The sequence below is a fragment of the Hemiscyllium ocellatum genome, chromosome 19 (genome assembly GCF_020745735.1).
Source record: "Hemiscyllium ocellatum isolate sHemOce1 chromosome 19, sHemOce1.pat.X.cur, whole genome shotgun sequence".
Taxonomy (NCBI): domain Eukaryota; kingdom Metazoa; phylum Chordata; class Chondrichthyes; order Orectolobiformes; family Hemiscylliidae; genus Hemiscyllium; species Hemiscyllium ocellatum.
In genome coordinates this window covers 68482207-68508917 of record NC_083419.1, presented here as the reverse complement: position 1 = coordinate 68508917, position 26711 = coordinate 68482207, and the positions used below count along the sequence as shown (strand labels likewise).

Here is a 26711-nt window from a genome sequence, read left to right as displayed (position 1 = left end):
GACCAGAAACTCAATTGGACTCACTACATAAACTACATATGGGCGGCACAGTGGTTAGCACTGCTGCCTCACAGCGCCTGAGACCCGGGTTCAATTCCCGACTCAGGCGACTGACTGTGTGGAGTTTGCACATTCTCTCCATGTCTGCGTGGGTTTCCTCCAGGTGCTCCGGTTTCCTCCCACAGTCCAAAGATGTGCGGGTCAGGTGAATTGGCCATGCTAAATTGCCCATAGTATTAGGTAAGGGGCAAATGTATGTATGGGTGGGTGGTGGGTCGGTGTGGACTTGTTGGGCCGAAGGGCCTGTTTCCACGCTGTAAGTAATCTAATAAACACAGTGGCTACAAGAACAAGTCAGGAGCTAGGAATACTATAGGAGTAATTCACCTCCTGACACATCAAAGCCTGTCCATCATCTACAAGGCACAAGTCAGGAGTGTAATGGAATACACAGTGCAGCCAAAATAACACTCAAGAAGCTTGACAGCATCCAGTACAAAGCAGTCTGATTGATTGACACTACATCCACAAACATCCACTCCCTCCACCACTGTTGTTCAGTAGCAGCAATGTGTACTATCTACAAAATGCACTGCAGAAATTCACCAAAGACCCTCAGACAGCACCTTTCAAACCAATACCACTTCCATCTAGAAGGACAAGGGCAGCAGATGTATGGGAACACCACCACCTTCACAAGTTACTCGCCATCCTGACTTGGAAATATATCGCTGTTTCTTCACTGTTGCTGGGTCAAAATCGTGGAAGTCCCTCCCTAATGGCATTATGGGTGGACTGCAGTGGTTCAAAAAGGCAGCTGACCACCACCTTCTCAAGAGCAACAAGGGATTGGCAATAAATGCTTGCCCAGCCAGCGATGCCCCATTCCTCAAAATGAATACATTTCAAAAAAGTTAAAACATCCAATATGTTTCACAACATAATCTTTCTAGAGACTTTTCAGCGTGCCACTTCAAATCAGAACAACTCTGAATAATTAATTCCATTCCTCAGTAATGTGTGGGGTAAGTTTTATCATATCTGTCCATTCTCCTTTGGTGAATTTTTTTGAAAATGTATTCAGGAAACATTCATACTTTATTCATGTTCTTAACACATCATTGGTCAACCTCTGACAATTATCAGTCACAAACTGCACTGCCTTCAATGATTAAATGAAGTAGTCAGGAAATTCACCGTTTGCCAGATTTCAAAATGGCCTCAATATTGAACACTCAGTTAATATAATGGACAGACTATATACAACAAAGGGTGAATGCATGTTTGTCTTTTAAAATGCAATGCAATATACTGTCTAAGTCAAAGGGGAGATCCTTAAGATGGCAGATGATGAAAACAAATCTGAGGAAGAGGATGATTTTGTCGGGTCTCAGGGAATGGGATATGTCTGGTGATTATACAGTATTTATTCAAACTAATTGAGGTCAATCCTCATGATTATATGGAATTAGTTGCAAAATCTAACACTCAGAGCAGCTGGTGGGAATAAATGTTGCACCTGATACTATGTAGCCTTGCCTCCGGACCAGGAGACCTGAGTTCAAGTCTCACCTATTCAGAGGTGTGTAATAATATCTCTGAACAAGCTTGTTAGGAAATATCAATATCATACATTGTTTGTTTGTGATGGTGGTCCTAAGCAACAAGACGTGTTGGGGTTGAGTTAAAGCTAAATAATGAATGATTGATTTATTGTCACTTGCATTCACTGCAGTGAATAACAGATTAAATACAGTGAAAAGTATCACCATTCACCACAATCCAGCGCCATTTGAAAAGTTTAAGGATAAAAGTTATCATTGAATGATAGTCCTGAGCTGACTCATCAACATTGCCTGTGCCACCACCCCTCCACTACCACCTTGTCACTGCTCGCGCTAGCCCTTTAATGTAGGAGTTGCCACTCTTTAGGCACCATCTCTTCGCCACTGGAGCCACCTCACCACGCTATTGCCAATGCCAGGACCTGTGCTAAACCCACGCTCATTCCACAGCCAGGAGTCCCCAGCTCCTTTGGTGCCTCAGTGACACCAGGTGTCTTAGCTCTGTGCATACCATCACTGTCGCTTCCGCAGCCGCAGCCTGCAGTCCCCACTCTGGGCCAACTGCATCTGGGAATCTCTGGCCCGACCAGGCTGCTGTTGCCGTCTCCGTCTGGCTGCCTTCCTCCAAGATGTCACCCTGCCAACACCGCAGCCTTGAAAAGACTGCCATTGCCACTGCTGATCGCTGGAGGAAGCTTTACCCCTGCCGCCACTGCCTCCAATAACCATGAGGAGCCGTGTCCAATGCTGCCTCCAGCCAGCAGGAGGAACCATGTTCCATGCACAGCCAGCTCTAGCAGCTGGACCGATTTTGGCTACTAACCTGCTGCAGAAAGCTGCAAATAAAATAAAATAAAATGAAAGAACAACATGAAAAAGATCAGAGGGAAAAAAGGAAACATATGAGAATTTATGAGCCCCTAGCAACTGTCCACATGCTACTCCATTGCCATCTTGAGGTTGTAAATAGTGGGAATGTGAGTGACTACGCTACACATCCACAGATCAATTGTTGCTCAGGTGCCTGAGGGCTCTAGTGGATGTATGGGTGCAACATTTGCAGAACATGCAGAAATAGCTACTGGCCCATTTAAATACTAATAGCCTGTTCAAGAAGGTAGCCAAAAAGTGAGGTTGAAAAAATGTGTTTAAAGAATGGAGAATAATAAACCACAGTTCAACTGCTGATTCTGTGTCCACAAGCAACCCTTGCATCTGAAAGCAATCATATACTGCGGAAACAGACGTTGAGGGGTGTCCTGACAAATATTATCCCTCACCTTTAGAAGCAAAATGAATAATTCCAAGTGATGTCTCGTCATGAAGTCACCCTTTATTTACTTGGTGCATAGCACAAAACACTGACCCAGCTAGCACAGAACTACCTCCTAGAATGAACAGAACCTCTGACACTTCCGTTTGTATCTGTCAGCAAGGACTCCCTAATTTGACCTGGTTAACAACCTCAATCATGGAACTCAAATTCTATGAGATCCATTTTTCTGATATTGCTCCAATCACTACATCCCTCCCTCTCTAAGCCCTGGGACATAAACCCATCCTCCTGTAGTTTCTCCTGGGCATTTTTGCACCAGGTCCAGGTCTGCCTCAGATACTGGTGGCATGGACCACGCCATAGCCTACCTCTTGCACCTGAAACATCTGGGAAGAAATTCTTCTTCAGGTGACACAGGCATAACAGCTGCATCATCAGCTGTGTCTTTCTAGGCCTTGGAGATTTCTTCAAGGCGAGGTGGATTGAGAGAATCTACGGGTTCTGACTGCCTCGCTAGAAATTCTCAGGGTGCCAGGTTTTTTTTGTTCTTGCCCCATTTGCGAGGGGGCATTTCAGCTTACCGATTCAGGACTGCCTCTTCTACCTGAATTTTGTACGTCATGGGACCTTATCCATGTGAAGCCATTTCCATGGTTTTGACACCAAATCTCATTCCCTGAAGTAAAGTGTCTCTCTCGCTTAGAGGAGTCTTATATCTGGCATTAGCGCTCCTGATGCTGTTACACCCTTTCCCCCAGGTGTGGGAAGATCAGGTTTAACTTGGTATGAGTTTTCTCAACACTAGCAACTCTGCTGGAGCTGTCCCTGTAGTTGCATGAGGGGTGGTCCTATTATCAAACAGGAACCAGAATGGTTTGGTAATGAGTGAAGTTATATAGGCTGTTTCTTTAAGCATGCCTTCCAAGTTTGGACTGCTCTTTCTGCCAGACATTGGACGTTGGATGATATGGATGTGTCCTTGAATGCTGAATGCTATTTGAATTTAGGAAATGCTCGAATTCACTGCTCGTCAATGATGGCCTGTTGTCTATGACCAACAGCTCTGGCAGTCCATGTATTGCAAAAGACACTTGGAACTTTGAAATTGTCATTACTCTGTTTGAGGAATTATCTCTATATTCATCCAACCACTTTGAATGAGTGTTCATAATGACTAAAAACATAGAACCAGCAGAGTCAGTGTGTAATCAAATCCAGGGTTTACCTGGTCATTCCCACGAATGTGGGGGAGCTACTAGCGGTAATTTCTGTCCTTATTGGCACTCTGGGAACTGCCCCACAAACCTGACTATGTCAGCAACTCATTTTTATTGCCACTGAAAAAACTCCATGAAAGCTGGTATCCCATCACCAAGCCATGTGCACAGTACATGACACTGACAAAGCTCACACAGAGTGAACAGTCCTGTTTATATCTGTCAGCCTGGGCTCCCTGATTGGACCAGGTAACAGCCCCAAACAGGGAACTCTATAAGATATATCTTATACTCTATGAGATATTGATATTGTTTCAATCACTACGCAAACAAAATGAAAAAGGTTATTAAGAGTACCAGTAGCTTCTGAAACTCTGGCTCAAGTACTTTGGAGAGCCCCTGTTGTGTTAATGGATAAAATGTTCATATTGCTGAGCTTACAACATGTCAAAATATCATTAGTTTTAGTTATCACAGAAGTTTCAAGGTTTCAGATCAGAAGATTCAGGAGCTTGGTTCAAAGGGTGAACAGTTGCACTTAGCAGGCAAATCAAAAATCTGTTCAAGGGAGCCAGGCATTACAACTAAAGTACTATAATTCATGGGTCTTTCTAACTGGGAGACCTTGGAAATAAGAACTGAAAATATTGTGAAAGGCTCATGTCAGTGGGCTCAGAAATGGATCATAAAACCATCTTCACTGTCCAAGGAAGAGGAAACTGGTAAAAGTGAGTTAAGAAAAAACTTAGAATTGAGACAGAAGTGAACTTTCTATGGAATTGAGTATCTGAAAAAGGATAGTGTTGGGGAACAGGTTGAAACTTTATGCTTCAATTTATGTTAAGCTCTTTCCTACTGTTAATATCCATATTGTCTGGACTTTTTTTCTTTTGTTTACAAAACTTAATTTTGGCTATTAAAGACTGTCTGCAGCCTCATGTTAACACCTTTCAGTGAATATCCAACTGAGACACCAAAAATTAAACATGCTCTATTAAGCCAAGTTTCCTTCCTAAGTAATATACAAAATAATAAATGAAACACTTGGTTTTGATTTACAACAGATAGAATTAAAAAGCAGAGAAGTTATGTTATTTTTGTACAGAGCCTCAGTTAGACCACTTGCCCAATTTTCTGAATAGCTTTGGTCTTCATGGATTGAAAGGTTGAAAAATTAGTTACTGGAAAAATACATGAAATGAAAGGACTATTAGGAAAGGGTACAAAAAGATGTGGCCTCTTTTCTAAGGAAAAGAGTCTGAGGGCATAATTTCTAAGAGTTGGTTAAGGTTATTAATGGGTCAATTGGATATTATTTCACGTGACCAATGTCATATACTTTGACTCAAGGATATGATCATCAGACAGGAAACTCGAAATGTGATCCAAGTCATCTGGGGACATCTTACATACCGGACTGTACCTTTCTGTAGGTTTTTGTGCACCATGTTTAGACGTATTATTAATGCAAAGTGTTCAGGTAGAAAACTCCATTATGTGGAAATGGTGAGCTGATATGGAGTCGAGGAGTGTGGTGCTGGAAAAGCACAGCTGGTCAGGCAGCATCCGAGCAGCAGGAAGAATTAATGTTTCAGGCATAAGCCCTTCATCCTGATGAAGGCTCACACAATGAATGACTCAGTTTGTAACTAAATAAAATTATTTCACAAGATTCAGATGTGGGATGAAATAGAGGGTGAAGTCTGTATCCCCAGGTCCGGTTACCGCGCATTCAGTTAGCTGCAGTTTACCGCGGCCCAAATATATTAGAGGGCAAGTTCCAGAACCAGGAACCAGGAGGCTGCCAGGAAGGTACATTTCCTATTTAAATGAATGGGTTCACACCTATCTGCAGTTTTGGACTTCCACAATAGGTCTTGGAATGTATGCCCCGTGGGTACGGGATGGTGGGGGTGGGGGGGGGCGGGGGGGGGGGGCGGGGTGGGTGGTGGTTCTATTGTATTGCAGCTGAGAACTAGCCATTTGGATACAGGAGGTAGAAGACAGAGGACGGTGGTGGAGGGTTGCTTTTCAGATTGGAGGCCTATAGACAGTGGTGTTCCCTATGGATCATTGCTGGGTCAATTTCTTTTGCCACCTATATAAATGATTTAGATGTGAACATAGGAGGAATGGTAAGAAAGCTTGCCGATGACACAAAAATTGGAGGTGCAGTGGACAGTGAAGAAGGTTACCTCAGATTACAATGGGATCTTGATCAGTTGTGCCAATGGGCTGAAGAGTGGCAGATGGAGTTTAATTTAGATAAATGTGAGGTGCTGCAATTCAGAAAGGCCTATCATGATAAAACTTATATGCTAACAGGTTAGGTGCTGGGGAATGTTGCTGAAAAAAAGAGACCTTGGAGTGCAGGTTCACAGGTCCTTGAAAGTAAAGTTGCAGTTAGACAGGGTAATAAAGAAGGCATTAGTATTCTTGCCTTTTTTGGTCAGTGAACTAAATATACGAGTTGGGAGGTCAAATTGGGGCTGTATAGGATATTGGTTAGGCTATTTTTGGAATATTGTGTGCAATTCTGGTCTACCTCCAATAGGAAGGATGTTGTGAAATTTGAAAGGGTGAAGAAAAGATTTACAACGATGTTGCCAGGGTTGGAGGTTTTGAGCTACAGGGAGAGGTTGAAATGGCTGGGGCTATGTTTCCCTGGAAAGTTGGATGCTGAGGGGTAATCTTACAGAATTTTGTAAAAACATGAGAGGCATGGTATATAGGGTGAATAGCCAAGGCCTTTTCCTCAGGTTAGCGGAGTCCTAAACTGGAGGACATAGGTTTAGGTGAGAAGAGAAAGATTTAAAAGGAACATAAGTGGCAATTTTTCACACAGAAGACGTTGTGCGTATACATTGAGCTGCCAGAGGAAGTGATCAAGACTGATACAATTACAACGTTTAAGAGGCATCCGGACAGGTATATGAATAGGAAGTGTGTAGAAGCATATGGGCCAAATGCTGGCAAATGAGACTAGATTAATTTAGGATAGTCCTTTGACTCTATGTCAGTGCAAAAATGAAAGTGAAAATGATTTTTATTCGATACGAGAAAAGAAAATATTGGAATTACTCATCAGGTCTGCTACATCAGTGAATTGAGAAACAGACTGATCATTTCAGTCCATTTTGAAGTGATGGAATCTGCAATGCTTTGTTACTATATCAGGATTTTTTACTTGCTAGGCCCTGGAAGCATTGAAAGATGCTGGTTTGGTCAAATCAATTGGGGTGTCGAATTTTAATCGCAGGCAGTTGGAGCTGATCCTGAACAAACCCGGTCTAAAGTACAAGCCAGTGGTAAACCAGGTACTGTCTGTTTCTGACATGTAATCCTTTAGTGCTTCACACTGAGTTATTTCAGCCATTATGTTGAAACCTGCAGTCTGAAGGAGCTCCCTTTGTCCTGGTGTATGTTTTACCATTTACTTTGTTCAGACTGTCATGTGGATATTATTGCTAATCACATCTTGGTCTGTCGCTCTCAATTTGTAACATCTTATCCTCCTTTAAGTACCTGCCTTTCCCCAAACCTCTGACATCTCATCCAACATCCTATTACTCACCTAAGTATATTGTAAAATTTCTCGCCAAGATATCTTCACTACTTCCTAACCCCAGCCTCTGCTGCTGGGTGACTCCTCATCCTCGCTGATTCTAATCTCCATTCTGCTCCTTTACATCCTCCACCTGATGAAGGACCAACACGCTGAAAGCTTGTGATTTCAAATAAAACCAGTTGGACAGTAATCTGGTGTTGTGTGGCTTCTGAATTTGTCCAACCCAGTCCAACATTGGCACCTTTATATCACATTAATGTCCACCTACATTGGCCATCAGGAGCTTCGAGCCCCCATCATCATTTGTAAACTCATGGCTAACCCTCAGTTCCATTTTCTTGCCCCATCCCCACAGCTTTTAACTACCTTAGATTTAAACAATTCCTACTTCTCTTTATTTTGATCCAAAACAGCTCACCCTTTATTCTAAGACTGAGTCTCCTCATTGCAGACTCTCTAATCAGAGGACAAGTCTTTAAACATCTAGCCTTTGGTGCTCTCTCAGATTATTTTATGTTTCAATTAGATCATTCACATACTTCTCTAGGGTACAAATCCATCTCAGTGCAACTCTTATGACAGATAATACTCTCATTCTAGGAATCAATGTCATACCATTTTCTGCACTACCTCTCAGGTAAGTAAAATCCTTCCAAAGCTATGGAGCAAGACTGTACTGAATGTTTGAGGCGTGGTCCCTCCAAACACCTGGACAATTGCTGCAAGACCTCAATTAAAATAAAACAAAGAACTGTGGATGCTAGAAATCTGAAATAAAAATTGGAATTGCTGGAGACATGCAGCAGGCCTGCTAGCATCTGTGGAGAGAAAGCAGAGTTAACATTTCAAGTCCAGTGAGATTCTCCAGAACTGAAGGCTTTGCTTTTAGACTCTAAATTCTGACATTCTTGATTACTTCCTGTAGGGTGGTTAACTTGCAGGAGGTTGCCAAATCCATCGAAATACATATTAAAAGGTTTATCATTTAAAATAGTTTGCATTTCTATGTATAACCTCACACTTGCCAGGATCACGCTCCATCCAACATCTTTTTTACACTCAACTAACATATATACCCATCTTTAATTCTCAGCAAAATGTGGATATATTCTCTCAGTAATATTAGTTTATAAAGTAGCTAAGGTCTGCACTGACCATATGATGCTAATCAGAAAGAAGCAGTCAATTGGAAAATAATCCTCTGTTTTCTGCTCTTGAACAAATCCTCTATCTATCCTTAAATATTTCTCTCAACCTTTCACAACCTTTCACCTTGCCATGTGTTTTGAAAATTGAAATGCATTGGCTTTGCTAGTAGTTACATCCCTCAAAAAGAATCATCCATTTGTGAAGCAGGTTGACCCCTGCCTGATCATACACTGATTTTCGAAGTGTCTTTTGCTGCTGTTTTATTTTGAAGTTTTCCCAATGACTGAACGAGATTAAAAGTGGATATTAATTCCCTGTTTGCTGTCTTCTGTTGTCATGTTACATTTGCTAATTTAAGGTTCACTGGCACTGTTGTCAATTCTGAGAAATCTACTGTAGCCCAAAATCAGACATCAGGGCTAATGCATGTATTTAATATTTCTGTCCTGTTTTTAATAGGTCCATATTGATTTTACACCCTATCTTCCATGTTTGCATACTTATGGAAGCTCTTTTGTTTTATTCATCCCTCATTTAAGAAGTATTTCGATGTCACTTTCACAAAGCATACAAGGTTTTGGGCTAAGTGTTGGAAAATGGGAATGGGCTGGTTAGATGGTTGTCTTTGATTGGTGTGTGCACAATGGGCTTTTTCTTTACTGTAGATCACTATGACCAATGACTCATTGACTCTGATGTTTTATTTTCTCTCTCTTTATGAATCTATGGTCATCCTTGGCTGTCTACTGGTCAAAAATGACAGCAATGTTAACTTTTTAATCTTTCTTCTGCTCAGATTGAATGTCATCCATATTTTACCCAAACTAAGTTCAAGGAGATTTGCGACTCCCATGGCATTGTCATTGTGGGCTACAGCCCCCTGGGAACCTGTCGGGATTCTCTCTGGTAAGTAACCTGCTTACCTTTACCTCACTAACTCTCTGAGATGCTGACTCCCTTCTAGAAATAGAATTAGAATTAGCTTTATTGTCACATGCAGTCAAATGAGTGCAGTGAAAAGTTCACAAAGTTGTCACTTATCATGCCATCTTAGGTACAAAGATGTCTAATCTTAGGATTAAATTAGAAAAGTAAAGAAATAAAACATCTACTATTACAGTCCCTTCAAGCACACCCCGCCAGGCCTCACTTCCAGTCTGTGCCAGGCCTCACTTCCAGTCTGTGCCAGGCCTTGCTTCCAGTCTGTGCCAGCCCTCGCTTCCAGACCGCGCTGGGCCTTGCGTCAAAACCATGCGGGGCTTTGCCTTAGACTGTGGCAGGCCTTGACCCCAGAACACATCGAGCTGAGCCGAGCTGAGCCGAACCTTCAGACCATGCTAGGTCTCACCTCCAGCCCATAGCCAGCCTCATCATAGACTCCGCCAGGCCTCGCCCTCAGACCATGCCAGGCCTCACCTCCAGTCCACTCCACACGATTCCCTCCAATCCTAGCCAGGCCTTTCCTCCATAGTCCATGCTGGAATCTCACCTCCATTAGACCATAAGACCATTAGACATAGGAGCAGAATTTAGGCCATTCAGCCCATCGAATCTTCTCTGCCATTCAATCATGGCTGATAAGTTTTTCAACCACATTCTCCCACTTTCTCCCCGTACCCCTTATAAACCTTGCCTCCAATCCCCTAGAGTGCATCAGGCTTTGCCTCCATTCCATACCAAACTCAACAGCTGATAGCCCACCGAGTTCCTGAGTTCAGGCTCCAGGACTACTGAAACCAGGGGTCCTCAATCCAGGTGCTGCCACCACTGCTGCTGACAACCCTCCGACACTGATCCGTATGCCCCATGATGTCAGAAGATCAAGAAAAGTAAAGGGCAGAACAGGAGGAAGAGAGAGAAGGATGTAGATGACTTGGTTCATACAGATTCAGGAGTCCGAACATCCCTACCATGCAAGTGCTGCCATCTTGGTAGACAGTGCATAATTCCAGCATTCCCCTTGTTTGAGGGCAGGATAGTGGAGAGGGATGGGAGGGGGATGAGGGTATGACGACGAGAGGTGGTGTTTTCATTTTCCTGTGATGATTCCTGCCCAAAGGTCAATTTTGCATTATATGTGAACAATTAAAGACCTCAACCTTCTGGTAGTTTAGCAATGGCAGACTTATCTATCACCATGCAGGCAGAATACCTAGGCAGGCACAAGAGAGTGGGTGTCTTGAACAAGTACCATATCAGGGTGGTGAAGAAGACATTGGTACACTTGCCTTCATTGGTCAGTGCATTGAGTGTAGGAGTTGAGATGTCATGTTGAGGCTTAACAGGGCACTGGGTAGGCCACTTTTAGAATACCTGGACTGTGTGGATTTCTGTAGGACAGATGTTGTTAAGCTTGAGAGAGTACAGAAAAAATATACAAGGATGTTGCTGATACTGGAACATTTCAGCAATAGGGAGAGGCCGTATAGGCTGGGGCTTTTTTTCTCTGGAATGTCAGAGGCTCAGGGGTGACCTTATAGAGGTTTGTAAAATCATGAGGGGCATGGATAGGGTGAATATCCAAGGTCTTTTCCCCAAGGTGGGGGAGTCCAGATCTAGAGGATATAGGTTTAAGGTGAGATGGGGAAGATTTAAAAAGGACCTGAGGGTGGTGTGTGTATGGAACAAATTGCCAGTGGAAATAGTGGACGTTAGTACAATTACAACATTTAAAAGGCATCTGAATGGTAGATGGTTAGGAAGGGTTGAGAGGAATAAGGGTCAAATGCTGACAAATGGAACTGGGTCAAATTGGGATGTCAGGTCGGTGTTGTTGAGTTGGACAGAAGAGTTTGTTTCCATGTTGTATGACTTGATGTCCTGTCCCATTGCTGGGACAGAGCCAGTAGAGCTGCTGGCACAGCAGTATACGGCCGGGAGGGAGTTGCTTTAGGAGCCCTCAACCCAAGTCTCATGGCCTCAGGTTAGACGTGGGTAAGGAAATCTGGTGATTACCACCATCCTCCCCATGGTTGATGATACAACACTGAGAGTGGCAAGGACACAAAATATACTGTTATTGGGAGATTTCAATGTCCATCACCAAGAGCAGCACAGAAGCAGTGTGGTTTCAGAGTCATACAGCACAAAAACAGACCCTTCAGTCCAAATAGTTCGTGCCGATCATAATCCTAAATTGAACGAGTCCATCCTACCTCCGCTTGTTCCGTATCCCTCCAACCTTTCTTATTCATGCACTTATCCAAATGCCTTTTAACCATACCTGCACTCATTACTTCCTCTGGAAGTTCATTCCACAGACAAATCATTCTCTGTATAAAAACATTGCCCCTCGTGTCCTGGATGGGTCCGAAAGGATATTGCTGCGATACTGAGTCTGCAGGTGGTGAGACTCACTAACTGCCAGCAGCAGATGTCCATGACAGTATTGGTAACATTGTCCACCACACAATCCTGTGCAGGCAAAGTCTCGCCTTCACAATGAGATTATCTTCCATTCTGTTATGTGGCACTATCACTGTGCTAAATGTGACAGACATCAAACAGATTAGATTAGATTAGATTACTTACAGTGTGGAAACAGGCCTTTCGGCCCAACAAGTCCACACCGACCCGCTGAAGCGTATACCACCCAGACCTGTACTCCTACACTTACCCCTTCACCCAACACTACGGGCAATTTAGCATGGCCAATTCACCTGACTTGCACATTTTTGGACTGTGGGAGGAAACCGGAGCACCCGGAGGAAACCCATGCAGACACGGGGAGAATGTGCAAACTCCACACAGAGAGTCGCCTGAGGCAGGAATTGAACCTGGGTCTCTGGTGCTGTGAGGCAGCAGTGCTAACCACTGTGCCAACATGCCGCCCATCTAGCAATTCAAGAGTGGGCATCCACGAGGAATTGTGGGCCATCAACAGCAGCAGAATTGTACTCCAGCATAATCTGCAATCTCATGGTCCAGCATATCCACCACTCAACCATTACCATCAAGCCCTGGTTCAATGGAAAGTGCAGACAGCATGCCAGAAGCAGCATCAGGTATTATGAAAAATGGTAGCTTCACCAGGTTGATATCTCAAAACCTGCATGCCAAACAGCATCAGCAGCAAGTGATTGATGGAGCTAAGTGATTCCACAAACCCTGCAGTCCTGCCACATCCAGTCATGAATGATGGTGAACAATTAAACAAGTGCCTAATGGATGATCCATCTTGGCTTTCCTCCAGTAGTTCCTAGCATGACAGACTCCAGTCTTCAACCAATTTGATTCACTCTATGTAGTACTGATTGATTTAATTTATTGTTATGTGTGCCTAAGCACAGTGAAAAACTTTGTTTGTGAGCAGTACAGATCATAGGGTGAAAGAAAACTTGGACAGAACAAGGCATACAGGTTACGCCACACAGGATGTACTTGAGGCAAGATCAACATTAACAAGGTCAGCATTATTTGAAGTCAGACAGTCCTTTCATCAGTCTAATAACGGGAAGAAGCTGTTCTTGTTCCTACTGGTGCATGTGATTAAGCTTTTGTATCTCCTGCCTGTCAGAAAAGGTTATAGGAGAGCATTACAGGGTGGGATGAGTCTTTGATGACGTTGGCAGCTTTTCCTCGGCAATGAGATCCTTATTGACATACCAAATTTCTTGAGCTGCCTGAAAAAGGAGCGGCATTGTTGCACCTTCTTGGGAAGTCCTGGACAGTTTGTCTGTTATCATCACTCCTTAGAACTTGACACTCTCAACTCTCTTAACCTCCGCTCCATTTATGTAAATGTAAATTGTTGTTTGATATCCATCCTACCACGGTGGTGTTGGCAGCAAACTTGTAGATGGTGTTCCTTCGGAATTTGGCAACACAGTTATAGGGTACGAGGAATACAGTAGGTTGCGAATGCATCCTTACGGGTTCCAGTGTTCAGTGTTATCGCAAAGGAGGTGCTGTTGTCTATCTTCACTGATTGCAGGCTAAGGGCCAGGAAACTGAGAATCCAGTTGCAGAGGGTGGGGTCAAGACCTAGGGGTCTTGGAGTTTTGGGATCAGTCTGGAGCTGTAGTTGATGAGCAGGAATCTGATGTAGGTGTCCTTGTTATTCAACTGTTTCAGGGATGAGTGCAAGCTTAGGGAAACAGCTTCTATTGTGGAACTGCCATGTCTGTAGGTAAATTGCAGGGAATCAAGGCAGCCTAGGAGACTGATATCAAGAAACAGTTGGAGACAGTGGATTCTGCAAAGGCTATTGGCCCAGACAACATTTCGGCAATAGTACTGATGAGCTATGCTCCAGAATTTTCTGCTCACCTAGCCAAGCTGCTCCAGTTATTTTACAACCCTGGCATCTAACTGACAATGTGGAAAATTGGCCAGGTATATCATGTACATAAAAACCAGGACAAATCCAATCCAGACAATTACCACCCCATCAGTCTCCTCTTGATCATGAGTAAGGTGATGGAAGGTGTCAATGCCATTAGACAGCACCTGCCCAGCAACAGCCTGCCCCTTTCCCTGGATGGCGGTCCCTACTCCCAATGGATATGTTCTCAAGTCTCCTTCCTGTAGCAGTGACCCCCTCACTCTCCCCCATCCTCATATGTTTCCTTTCCCTACGTTTCTCTGGTTGGTCCTGATGGATTGACAGTAGCCCACCCTTTGAGCAGCTGAAGTGGACAGTCCCAGAGAACAGGTGCCCAGGGCGGCATGGTGGCTCAGTGGTTAGCATTGCAGCCTCTCAGCCACCAGGAACCCGGGTTCAATTCCTGCCTCAGACAACTGTCTGTGTGGAGTTTGCACATTCTCCCCATGTCTGCGTGAGTTTCCTCCAGGTGCTCCGGTTTCCTCCCACAGTCCAAAGATATGCAGGTTAGGTGAATTGGCCATGCTAAAAATTGTCCATTGTGTTAGGTGTGGGAGAATGAGTCTGGGTGGGTTGCTCTTCGGAGGGTCGGTGTGGACTTGTTGGGCTGAAGGGCCTGTTTCCACACTGTAGAGAATCTAATCATCTAGTCTGATCCCTGCATGGTTGCTGCATATCTTCCTGACTGTGTAAACCCTAGGCCCCAGGCTGACTTTATCTACTCCCTGGACTGCAGTGTCTGAATGTGAACACTCCAACTGGACACTATGACCAATCCCCTGGACTGGTTTTGGAGACTGCCCTTGACTCAGTGTGCCAGGGTGCCCCATGATAGATGGGTACCTCCATGGTCTTCGGTGAGGACTACTGCCCTTAGACTTTGAGAGCAGCTTTACCGGCTTGCTGCTAGCTCAATGTGTTTATGGTGTAAACTGCTGCCACAGGGAGTGGGTATGTGATTGACATAGCAGACTGCCGTATAGCAAGATGTCCATCCTCTTTGACAAAGGACATCAGGACAGGCTGTGTGGCCACCCGCAGGGAAGGAAGGATGCTGTGAGCAGGCAGGTAGGATGTTGATGAGAAAGCATGAAGAGAACAAGCAGGCAGCCCTGAGGTCAGTCTAGTCCAATCCCTGTGCAAAAGGCACCCCGTAAAGCAGCGTCTCAATGCTAATTGCTGGGATGGCCTGTATAGCAGTTCTGTATTCCCTCAGTAACCTTGAACAGGATTGGAAAGGCTCTACATAACTAATCACCAGGTACCTCCTCTCACCTCCACATTGAGATTTCTCAACATCTAGCTTGTTCAGCGTTTTGGTAAAACAGGAGCTGATTCTTATTACTATTTCCTTTTTTGTTTTACCAAGAAGTGCTATTGTAACCAACTGAGCAACTTCCCACCACCAAAATCACCATGACTTTTCTTTTACCTTTTTTTTTAACTATTAATTGCCACCAGTAAAAACACTGTGTAGCCAGTTTAATATTACTCACAAAGGCCATTATTGGCAATGCAAACCATCAAAGGTTGGGAGGTGGGGAAAGTGTGTGGTGTCGGGAAAATGGGAAGGGACTAAATCAAAATAGAGTTAGGGGAGAGACAGGAATCTCATTATTTTTCTCTTTTTGAGCAAGGAAGCTGATCAAGCAATAACTATCTTTAACTGGCAACTTGCTACAGCCAAGACAGGATTTGCAAATCGATGATCAACTTGAGCACCCTCTTGTGGCACAATGGTAGTGTCCCTATCTCTGAACCAGGAGGCCTGTATTCAATCCCCATCTGCTCAAGAGGTTTGTAATAACACCTCTAAGCAGATTGATTAGAAAAATAGGCTAAATAAAAAAAAATGGTCAATTTGTTAGGGATGCCTCCTCTAGTCAACACCTCCTGAAGTGGTGTTTAGATCAGAGTGGTGCTGGAAAAGCACAGCAGATCAGGCAGCATCCGAGGAGCAGGAAAATTGACATTTCGGACAAAGCCCTTCATCAGGAATCAGGAATTTCTGAAGTGGGTCTTGAACCCAAAGTTTCTGGCCCAGATGTAACAGTTGATTCGATTCCCTACAGTATGGAAACAGGCCCTTCGGTCCGACCAGTCCACACCAACCCTCCGAAGAGTAACCCACCTAGATCCATTTCCCATATTTACCCCTGACTAAGGCACATAACACTACAGGCAATTTAGCATGGCCAATTCACCTAATCTGCACATCTTTCAATTGTGGGAGGAAACCGGTGCAAACCCATGCAGGCACGGGGAGAATGTGCAAACCCCACACACAGTTTCACGAGGCTGGAATCGAGCCTGAGTCCCTGGTGCTGTGAGGCAGCAGTGCTAATCATTGAGCCACCGTGCCGCCTTAACCGTAACATTAGTATCACTGCATCACAGGCTTGCTGCTCAATATTTATTTGACCCAAAACAGATTACCAGTCGGCTTTCGCCTTGGTGTTTGTGGGATCTTACTGTGGACATTTCATGTGCTGTATTTCCTGCAACAGGGCAGCGATTACACTTTTAAAATAGTTAATATCTATAATTAACTGGCTCAATCTGTATTCACTAACTACAGTCAAGGTAATACAGCTATTTCCCACAGGCCTCAGTGAAATGATCTGAGATTCTGCACTTTTTTTTCTCTTTGGACTGATTATTAAAGCTCTCTTCACGGTAGTGCGAGTGTGGGCTGACAGCCAGTGAAGATTTGGCTGTGAGACCCTCAATCATTGAATAGCTTGGCAACCATTCCTATCCTGACTCTTGGCAACAAAATGGTAATGGGGAAAAAATATCATTAGCTGGGGAATTATACCCAACAACATGACTTACCATGAAGGGATGCACTTCGGGAGGAATCTTTAAGCTGCAAAGTCAAGCTTGCCTTTATCTGCAGGGTGAACATAAAGATTCCCTCTCTGCTGGATGACCCTGTGTTAAACTCCATAGCAGCAAAATACAAGAAGACCAGTGCCCAGGTGGCCCTGCGTTTCCAGCTTCAGCGGAACATTATTGTCATTCCTAAAAGTTTTAACCCAGAACGTATCAAACAAAACTTTGAGGTATGGACTTGTTTAGTTATTTTACTTTGAGCTGCAATGTTGTTTTGTTGTATTTAACATTGGGATCTAGATGCAGTGCTAACTGAGGTGTGACTGATCTATTCTGATATCTCCGCTCCACATGAGCCATTGCCATCTCTCTTTCTCTCAGCCATTCAAGTAGCTCCAATTCCTTTCTCCCTCATCGATGAAAGGCATCCTGTAATATTCATATCAACTGTGTCACAAGTTACATGCTTATAACCACTTTCTGACATGAGGTTTTTCGTGAATTGTGATTAATTAGTCACAATCCTATTTTCACGGATTTAGGATCTTCTTCGTGAAGAAGGTTCAGCCTTTCATTTTCAGAACAGAAGGACTGGAGTCAGTCATTCAGCCCCTCAAACCTAAGCATGAGAGAACATTGATATCCCATGAATTTCTGGAAGAATAGAGAGCTGTTTTTAATATCCTTATGTAAATAAAGAGTTCAGACTACAATGGATAGAGAAAATTTTACTCTACATTAGGAAGAGCTTGACTGTGCAGTACAGATACCCAAAGCCCAGAGGAACATAGCAAGAGTTATTGTAGCATTCTCTAGACATCAAAAAGCAGAAAATAGTATAGAAACAGTGCAGAGTACAAAACCTGGTCTGCACTTTGCATGAACAGTGTTTTCTAAGTTCACCTTTGAAAATTTTGAACTAAGTTTTGACTCTGTACCCTTGTCCTCATCTAACTCATTTGTTTTCCATAATAACATGACAACTTTGTTGCAATAATTTCTTCCTTATTTGATTCCAAGGAATTAAACCCTTATTTACTTAATCCCTCCTCATAAGTTAACCCCTGGACTCCAGGTTTCCCTCCAGCCAGCATCTCCTTCTACAGATGAGATGCCTAGAGCTGCTCATGCTCAGTCAGCCTATAGCCCCTCTCAATTCCTTACATAGTAATGTTGAACCATGACAATCACCCAACACTTCCAAATGGGAAATTGCTAAACTTAAATCGCTTAACTCTCTGCTGAGGAGGGATTGTAGGAGTTGTAGGGGTTGAGCCCATATAACATTTTAAGAAGTATTTAGATGAGCACTTGCAATACCAAGGCGTACAAGATTATGAGTCAAGTACTGGAAAATATGAATAAAATACCTAATTGTTTTGACAGGCACAGACTTAATGCGCCAAAGGGTTTTTTCTCCATACTGTCCACTTCTTTAACTCTATGACTAAATGAGATTACTTCTCTGTATTTGAAACTCTGCAGAATACAGACTCAGTTCACCCAATATTTGTTGACATCCTAACTACAAGTCCTGTGATCTTTTTTAGTCTCCCCCTGTGGTAAAATATTCTTCCTGAGGATGCTTGGCTTTGCAGATCAGCTGAGAGGCCTTTGTCTTGTTTCCTTTCAACAGCAGTTTTGCCTGCTTTCTGGATTCAGCAGAGAGACTTCCTGTCATTTTTATGTGAAACATTGGGATTTTCTCAGCAGTGACTCTCAAAGCACATTAGCAAGGGTTGAAATGAAGCTGGCTTTTATCCCTTGAGTTTTCCTGAAAAGAGCAAACACAAACATTTCTGCACAATTCAGAGCTTCACAATGGGTTTTTGCTGAGAGTAGTTGGCCCTCATTTTCTCTGGGACCACAAGAGATCGCAGTCCCATTTATCCAGCCTTACCTTATTCCTTACAGAAATTGTAATTTCATGCTCCTTTGTTCATTTCAGGTGTGACATTCCAGGTGTCCTATCTAAACTGTCACTGAAGTTACATCCACAATCATCTTTTGGCTCCATATCTTTTCAAAAACAACATGTTCTGATTTCAAGTCCTGTATATCTGAACATAGGGTTTTAATTGTCATGTACCTGATACCACCACCCCCCTCCATTTCCTTTGATCTTCAATATTTCCATTTTTCACCATTTTGGAAGTCTTCTGCTGTGTCCTTATCAGATCAAAGATGAATTCTGTGCTGAATTCATTTACAAGTGTTTCATCCAATTACTTAGACTGTCAGCATTTCTATCATTCTATGTTTTCAACTATACTGCACACAATCCCACTTATTTTTGTATCATCAACACATTTGAATATGTGATTTTTTAAAAATTTCCATCTGAACATTTAAGGCACTACAACACCACTAAAACACTTTGTCCACTGGATTATCACCCTGTTTTCTTATTCTCTGTCTCCTGTTCCTCAGCCAGTTTCCAAACCAAGTCAACACTTTGCTTCCTTTACAGTAATTTCACAGGCTTTATCTTTATTTAATAGTCACTTCTAGAGTCATAGAATCAAAAAGGTCTCTAGTACCCAAAAAAGGCCCTTTGGCCATTTACATCCCACACCAGTCAAAACAACCACCTAACTATTCCAGAGTCTAGCTTAGAGTGGTGCTGGAAAAGCACAGCAGGTCAGGCAGCATCAGAGGAGCAGGAAAATTGACATTTCAGGCAAAAGCCCTTCATCAGGAATGGAGCTCCATTTCTGATGAAGGGCTTTTGCCCGAAACATCAATTTTCCTGCTCCTCGGATCCTGCCTGACCTGCTGTGCTTTTCCAGCACCACTCTAATCTAGACTCTGGTTTCCAGCATCTGCAGTCCTCACTTTTGCCTACCTAACTATTCCAGCACTTGGCTCTTAGCCTTGGCATCACAAGTGCACATCTAAATACTTCTTCAGTGTTATGAAGGTTTCTGCCTTTCCACCCTTTCAGGCAGTGAGTGCTAGATTCCCATCATCCTCTGGGTGATAATGTTTCTCCTTACATCACCAAAAAATCATCTGCCCCTTACTTTAAGTCTATGTCCTCTAATTATTGATCCTTCCATCAAAGGGAAAAATGTCTTCCTATCAGATAATACCCTATCTATGCCGCTCATAGTGTTATGCATCTCAATAATGTCCCTTTCAATCATATCTGCTCTAAGGAAATCAACCCCACTTTGCTCAATCTCTCATCATAACTTTCCAGCCAAGACAACATCCTGGCAAATGTCCTCTGTACCCTCTCCATTGCTATTACATCCCTCCTAGAATGTGGATTCCAGAACTGCACACAATACTCCAGCTGTGGCCTCACCTCTTATGTAGATTCAGCATGACTTCTTGAGCTCTATGCCTCAGCTAATACAAGCAAGTATTCCATCTGCCTTCTTAACCACTTTAACCACCTATCCTGATACCTTAGGGAGCAGTGGACATGGATACCAAGATCTCTCTGAACCTCAGTGCTTTCTAGGGTCCTACTGTTCATAGTGTATTCCCCTATCTTGTTTACAACCCCAAGTGCATCACTTCACATGTATTCAAGTTGAATTCCATTTGCCACTGATCAGTCTATCTGAGCAGCCAATCTATATCTTATTGTACTCTAAGGCTATCGTCCTTATGATTTACCAAACCACCAGCCTTTGTATCATCTGTGAACGTACAAATCAACCGTCCTACATTCGATTCTAAATCAGTTATATGATCCGCAAATAACAAGGGCCTTAACACTGACCCCTGTGAAATCCCGCTGGATATAGATTTTCAGCCCTTAACCTGATAGCTCAATTGTGGATCCAATTTGCCAAATGTCCTTGTGTCCCAAGGGCTCTTTCTTTGCTATCAGTCTCCCATGCGGGACCTTATCAAAAGTCTTTCTGAAGTCCAAGTAGAGTACATCAAAAGCAATGTCCTCAAGTCCTGGTCACGTCTAGAAGAAATTCAATCACGTTAATTTTACATGATGACCCTTTAAAAGAACGATGCTGACTGATCTTGATCTACAAATGATCCTGTCCCTCAGAATTGCTTCTAATTGTTTCCCTATTTTAATGACCAGCCTGTAGTTTCCTGCTTTATCCCTTGTTCCCTTCTTGAGTAACAGTAATCATTGGCTGTCTCCCAGTCCTCTGGCACCTCTCCTGTGGCCAGAGAGGAATTAAAAACTTTTGCAACTGTCCCAGCTATTTCTTCCCTGCCTCACTTAAAACTTTGCATACATTTCATCTGGCCCTGGAGAATTACCTATTTTTTAGCTGGCCAGACCATTCATAGAACCTCCTTCTCTATCTATGCTAATTTCTTTAATTGTATCACAACCCGTATCTCTAGTTTCTACACCCATGGCATCTCTCTCATGAGTGAATACAGTATTCATTTCAAATCCTACCTACATCCTCTGGCTCCACAAATTGCTACTCTGCTTCTTAATGGAGCCTACTCTTTAACCCATTATCCTTTTCCACTTACTTATTCCCTGTCAGTATCCTTTCAAGTCCACTTTAATATCTCCTAATCTTCCTTTTAAGTTCCTCCTTGCATATTCTATAATCCTCTAGGGCTTCCTCTGTTTTCAGCCCTCAGATTTTGCAATAAACCTCCCTTTTTCTCTGAATCCAATCCTGAATATCCCTCAATATCCATGGTTCACAAGATTTGGTGGTACCATTCTTTCCCTTTATTGGGACATGTGCTGAACTTTATCAAAATAAGATCCATAGACATTTCACCATCCACTACTTTAGTCACATCTTCAACATGATCAGCTTCATTAGGCATGATCTATCCATTACAAACACACGCTAACTCTCCCTGAAAAAAATCTAGGAGACTCAAATCTACATGTTGGGCTAACTGGTCTATAATACCTGTGTTTTCTCTTTCACTGTTCTTAAGTAGCTGAGTGACATGCTTTCATTTCTACTGGAATAATCATGCATTGGGTGAACATCGGAAGATTATAGGTTAGGGCACCTATAGTGCTCTCAACAACCCTGGAATGTAAACCATCTGGACCTGGAGTGGAGTAGATGGTTGTAACTCTTCACTGTCATTATTTTCTTCATTATTGTTGACCTTTTTTTTGAGTTCTGTCTCTGATTTATTATGATTTCCTTTGGGAGTCTGACTTGCTGCCTTTTTCCTTTTCTTCCCCTGAATTTGATCTCATAATTCAACCTTTGTTTTTCTCTTCTTCCTTAGATTTTTGACTTTTCTTTGACAAGTGAAGAAATGAAAATGGTTAGCAACCTCAACAGGAATGAACGATATGTGGAGCTTTTGATGTAAGTTTCCTAATCCCTATCAGCAACATGACCTTCCACATCGAACGCAGCCTCCACACACCCAAAGTAAAATCCTCACCAACCCCGATGGCTCATGGAAGAGATGTTCCATTTGCTGCCTTATTGTTCAATAGAGAGGTTCATCTCATCCTCTGACAACACTGCCCAATGGCAGTAATTGCAAAATCATTAGTAGTAAGTTGATGATCCCTTTATCTACACCACTGGCACGGAGGTTAACTATGTCATCTTTGTTGCCACTCAGCTGAGACTGACCAAATCAACAAATCTAGATTAACATGTATTGGCTTGCCTTAACCATCAGTCTTTGTTCCATCCCGGCAGGTGGAAGGATCACCCAGAATACCCATTTAATGACCCATACTAAGCTCCACAGTTCATTGTTAGAGGTGTCCAGGAGCAGGAGTAGGAGCAATGCCAAAGTCCTGGATGAAGAGGGACAAAACCAAATTGGGGCCAAAATGCCAAACAATGTTCAAGTCTTCCAACAGAGAAAAGTGATTGAAAGTAAAAGCAAGTCTGAACGCTTTGTTTCTCTTTTCTTCCCTGGTCACATCCAGAACAGAGAGTGTTCGACATATAATCCAATAAAGTGCAATGACTCTGCGAGAAACAAATGGCAAGAGTTCTTTCAGATCAGACATATGCTTTTTCTGTACTTATTGTTGTTGACTGATAATAGAGAGAAAGTGCATCTTCATTGCCCATGAGAGGAGATATTTTGAAGTTCAGTTTAGTTGCTGATTGTTGGCCATTTCTGAGTCGCAGTGCATGACAAACTTGAGCAGCATCACTTTGTTCTGTTGAGCTTCTCCATGCAGCACTTGGCTATGTCTGTAACATGATTATTGTTTCCCCTGTCGAAAAGTGTGGTACTGGAAAAGCACAGCCAGTCAGGCAGCATCCGAGGATCAGGAGAGTCGATAGGAGGGCAGAAAATCCTGATGAAGTGCTTATGGTCAAAACGTCGACACAGGATGCTGCCTGACTGGCTGTGCTTTTCCAGCACCATACTTTAGAACTCTGATCTCCAGCATCTGCAGTCCTCACTTTATCCAAGTATTGTTACCCTGTAGAGATGGAGGCGCAGCTTTTAAACTAAATCAGAGTTTCCAGGTCTCCAGGTCTCTCTCTCTCTCTCACTCCCTCCTTTGTCTGTCTTTCTTTCTCTCCTCTAAGCCACATCCCACTATTCCCTCAGCCTTTCTTTTCTCTTCCCTATTCCTTGATTCTCTCTGTCTCTCCTAACAGTTCCTCCCTCTTTCCAATTTTTTCTCCCTCTGTCTCCTTTCACAAGACCATACATTTCTTGCCCCAGTGTTTCTGTCTCACCCCAGTCTTTCTTACTTGGCATAGTCTTAATTCCCTCTGTCTCCTTTCGCAAGGCCTAATGTTTCTCACCCCAGACATTTTCTCTCGCCCTATTCTCTCTCAGCACATTCTCTCGCTCATCCCAGTCTCTCTCTCTCAGCACATTTTCTCTCTCTCACCCCAGTCTCTCTCTCTCTCTCTCTCTCTCTCTCTCCCTGGTCTCTCTCTCTCTCTCAGCACAGTCTCTCTCTCTCTCTCTCAGCACAGTCTCTCTTTCTCTCTCTTGCCCCAGTCTCTCTCTCTCTCAGCCCAGTCTCTCTCTCTCTCGCCCCAGTCTCTCTCTCTCTCTCTCGCCCCAGTCTCTCTCTCTCGCCCCAGTCTCTCTCTCTCTCTCTCGCCCCAGTCTCTCTCTCTCTCGCCCCAGTCTCTCTCTCTCAGCACAGTCTCTTTCTCTCGCCCCAGTCTCTCTCTCTCTCGCCCCAGTCTCTCTCTCAGCACATTTTCTCTCTCTCGCCCCAGTCTCTCTCTCTCTCTCTCTCTCGCCTCAGTCTCTCTCTCTCTCGCCCCAGTCTCTCTCTCTCAGCACAGTCTCTTTCTCTCGCCCCAGTCTCTCTCTCAGCACATTTTCTCTCTCTCGCCCCAGTCTCTCTCTCAGCACATTTTCTCTCTCTCGCCCCAGTCTCTCTCTCAGCACATTTTCTCTCTCTCAGCACAGTCTCTCTCTCTCTCCCTGGTCTCTCTCTCTCTCAGCACAGTCTCTCTCTCTCTCTCAGCACAGTCTCTCTTTCTCTCTCTCTTGCCCCAGTCTCTCTCTCTCAGCCCAGTCTCTCTCTCTCTCGCCCCAGTCTCTCTCTCTCTCGCCCCAGTCTCTCTCTCTCTCTCTCTCGCCCCAGTCTCTCTCTCTCTCTCGCCCCAGTCTCTCTCTCTCTCTCTCTCTCGCCCCAGTCTCTCTCTCTCTCGCCCCAGTCTCTCTCTCTCTCTCTCTCGCCCCAGTCTCTCTCTCTCTCGCCCAAGTCTCCCTCTCTCTCTGCTCAGTCGCTCTCTTTCTTTCTCTCTCTCTTGCCCCAGCCTCTCTCTCTCTCTCTCTCTCTTGCCCCAGTCTTTCTCTCTCTTGGCACAGCCTCTCTCTCTCTCTTTCAGCACAGTCTCTTTTTCTCACCCCAGTCTCTCTCTCTCTTGGCACTGTCTCTCTCTCTCCCTCCCTCTCTCTCTCATCCCAGTCTCTCTCAACACATTTTCTCTCTCTCGCCCCAGACTCTTTCTTTCAGTACATTCTCTCTCTCTTGCCCCAGTCTCTCTCTCTCTGTCTCTCGGCACAGTCTCTCTCTCTCGGCACAGTCTCTCACTCTCAGCATAGTCTCTCTGCGTCTTCCCAGTCTCTCTCTCTCTCGGCACAGTTTTTCTCTCTCTCTCTCTCTCTCTCAGGACAGTCTCTTTCTCTCGCCCCAGTCTCTCTTTCTCAGCACAATCTCTCTCTCTCTTTCTCTCAGTACAGTCTCTCTCTCTCTCTCGCCCCAGTCTCTCTCTCTCTCTCTCGCCCCAGTCTCTCTCTCTCTGCACAGTCTTACTTTGTCAGCCCAATCTTTCCCTCTTGCCTTTCTTTCTCATTCCAATCCATCACACACACTTGGCATAGGCACTGTCTTTATCCTAGATCTTCCTTTCCCCCCAAATCTCTCTATCTCACCCTCCCTCCTTGCACCCACAAGCTCTCTCTCCACTGCCCCAAAATCTTTCTCTCTCTCTCTCTCTCTCTCCCTCTGTGTCTCTTCAGACACACAAGTGGATCTTAGTCTGAATGTCACAGGAATTGTGTCAAAATGCAGTCTTTGACGGGGCACTGGGTTTCTGTGGCTCCCATCTTTGTGGATACTCAAAAGTAGCTGAATGGATTGTTGTCTGTAAACACTTCAAATCTGCACCAATCAGAATGTCTCTACATTCTGAAATATAGCCCACCTCAAGTGATCAGTTTGACTTTCATACTGGAATAATTCTCCCTGTTTCTCTCGCTCGCTTTGAGACTCCAATTGACATAAAGTGTAACTATTGGCTCCTGCTTGAACATGTGACAGCACTGTTCCTTGGCCAAGGACACTGGTGGTGGTTTCCAGTACATGAGGGAGTTGGAAATCTGGGTAGTCAAGTCTGGGTGATAATATGGGCTTCTGCTTATGATGTGTCTTCACGTACTAGACTGTAACCCCCTCTGATGCTCTCTGAAGCATCACTCCTCATACATCCTTTCCAACCAGGTTTCCGCAACTTTTTCTAATTCATTCTCAGCAAATCATGGAGAGGGTCAGTCAACTGGGCATAACCTTGCATTAACTTTCGATAGTAACCAGCTAGACCAAGGAAACCATGCATTCTCTCTCAGCACAGTCTCTCTCTCTCGCCCCAGTCTCTCTCTCTCTCTCTCTTTCAGCCCAGTCTCTCTCTCGCCCTTGTCTCTCTCTCTCTCTCTCTCTCTCAGTACAGTCTCTCTCTCTCGCTCCAGTCTCTCTCTCTCACCCTCCTCTCTCTCTCTGTACAGTCTCTGTGTCTAAGGGCCACTTTTCTACCGCTCAGACTTCCTCATTTTCACCAAGAATGTCTTCTTTGGTAACAGAGTGCCCAAGGATTGAACCCTTGCACTGAAAATGTTGGCACTTCTCTGGTTTGACTTTCAAGTTAAACTACAAAAAGCAGGCTAAAATGATGTTCACTCTTACAAGGATTTCCATGATGGCCAAGCTAAAAGTAAGTATATCGCCCAGGAACACAAGGAGGGAGAAGAAATTAAAGTCACCAGAAGCTTTATCCAATCCACACATGGAGGTGGCAGGGACATTACAAAAATTTCAAAAATCACTGGAGTCTGGGAAAGTCCCAGATGATTGGAAAATGGCTGTTGTAACTCCATTATTCAAGAAAGGATCAAGCCAAAAGATGGAAAATTATAGGCCGATTAGTCTAGCCTCGGTTGTAGGCAAAATTCTAGAATCCATCGTAAAGGATGAGATTTCTAAATTCTTGGAAGTGCAGGGTCAGATTAGAACAAGTCAGCGTGGATTTAGTAAGTGGAGATCATGCCTGACAAGCCTGTTAGAATTCTTTGAAGAGGTAACAAGTAGGTTAGACCAGGGAAACCCAGTGGACGCTGCTGAGTAGGGTGGTGTTCG

General features: G+C 43.8%; 1 protein-coding gene across 1 annotated transcript in view; it reads left to right on the top strand.

Moving 5' to 3' along the window:
• LOC132825024 (aldo-keto reductase family 1 member D1-like) overlaps positions 1 to 22862 on the top strand; it is a 31600-nt gene extending 8738 nt beyond the window's left edge. Inside the window, exons 5-9 of the mRNA XM_060840025.1 lie at positions 7253 to 7375; positions 9572 to 9681; positions 16998 to 17163; positions 22133 to 22215; positions 22561 to 22862. Of these exons, the coding sequence (XP_060696008.1) occupies positions 7253 to 7375; positions 9572 to 9681; positions 16998 to 17163; positions 22133 to 22215; positions 22561 to 22603 (525 nt within the window). The 3' untranslated portion in view covers positions 22604 to 22862. The remainder of the gene's footprint in view (positions 1 to 7252; positions 7376 to 9571; positions 9682 to 16997; positions 17164 to 22132; positions 22216 to 22560) is intronic.
• The last annotated feature ends 3849 nt before the right edge of the window (positions 22863 to 26711 follow it).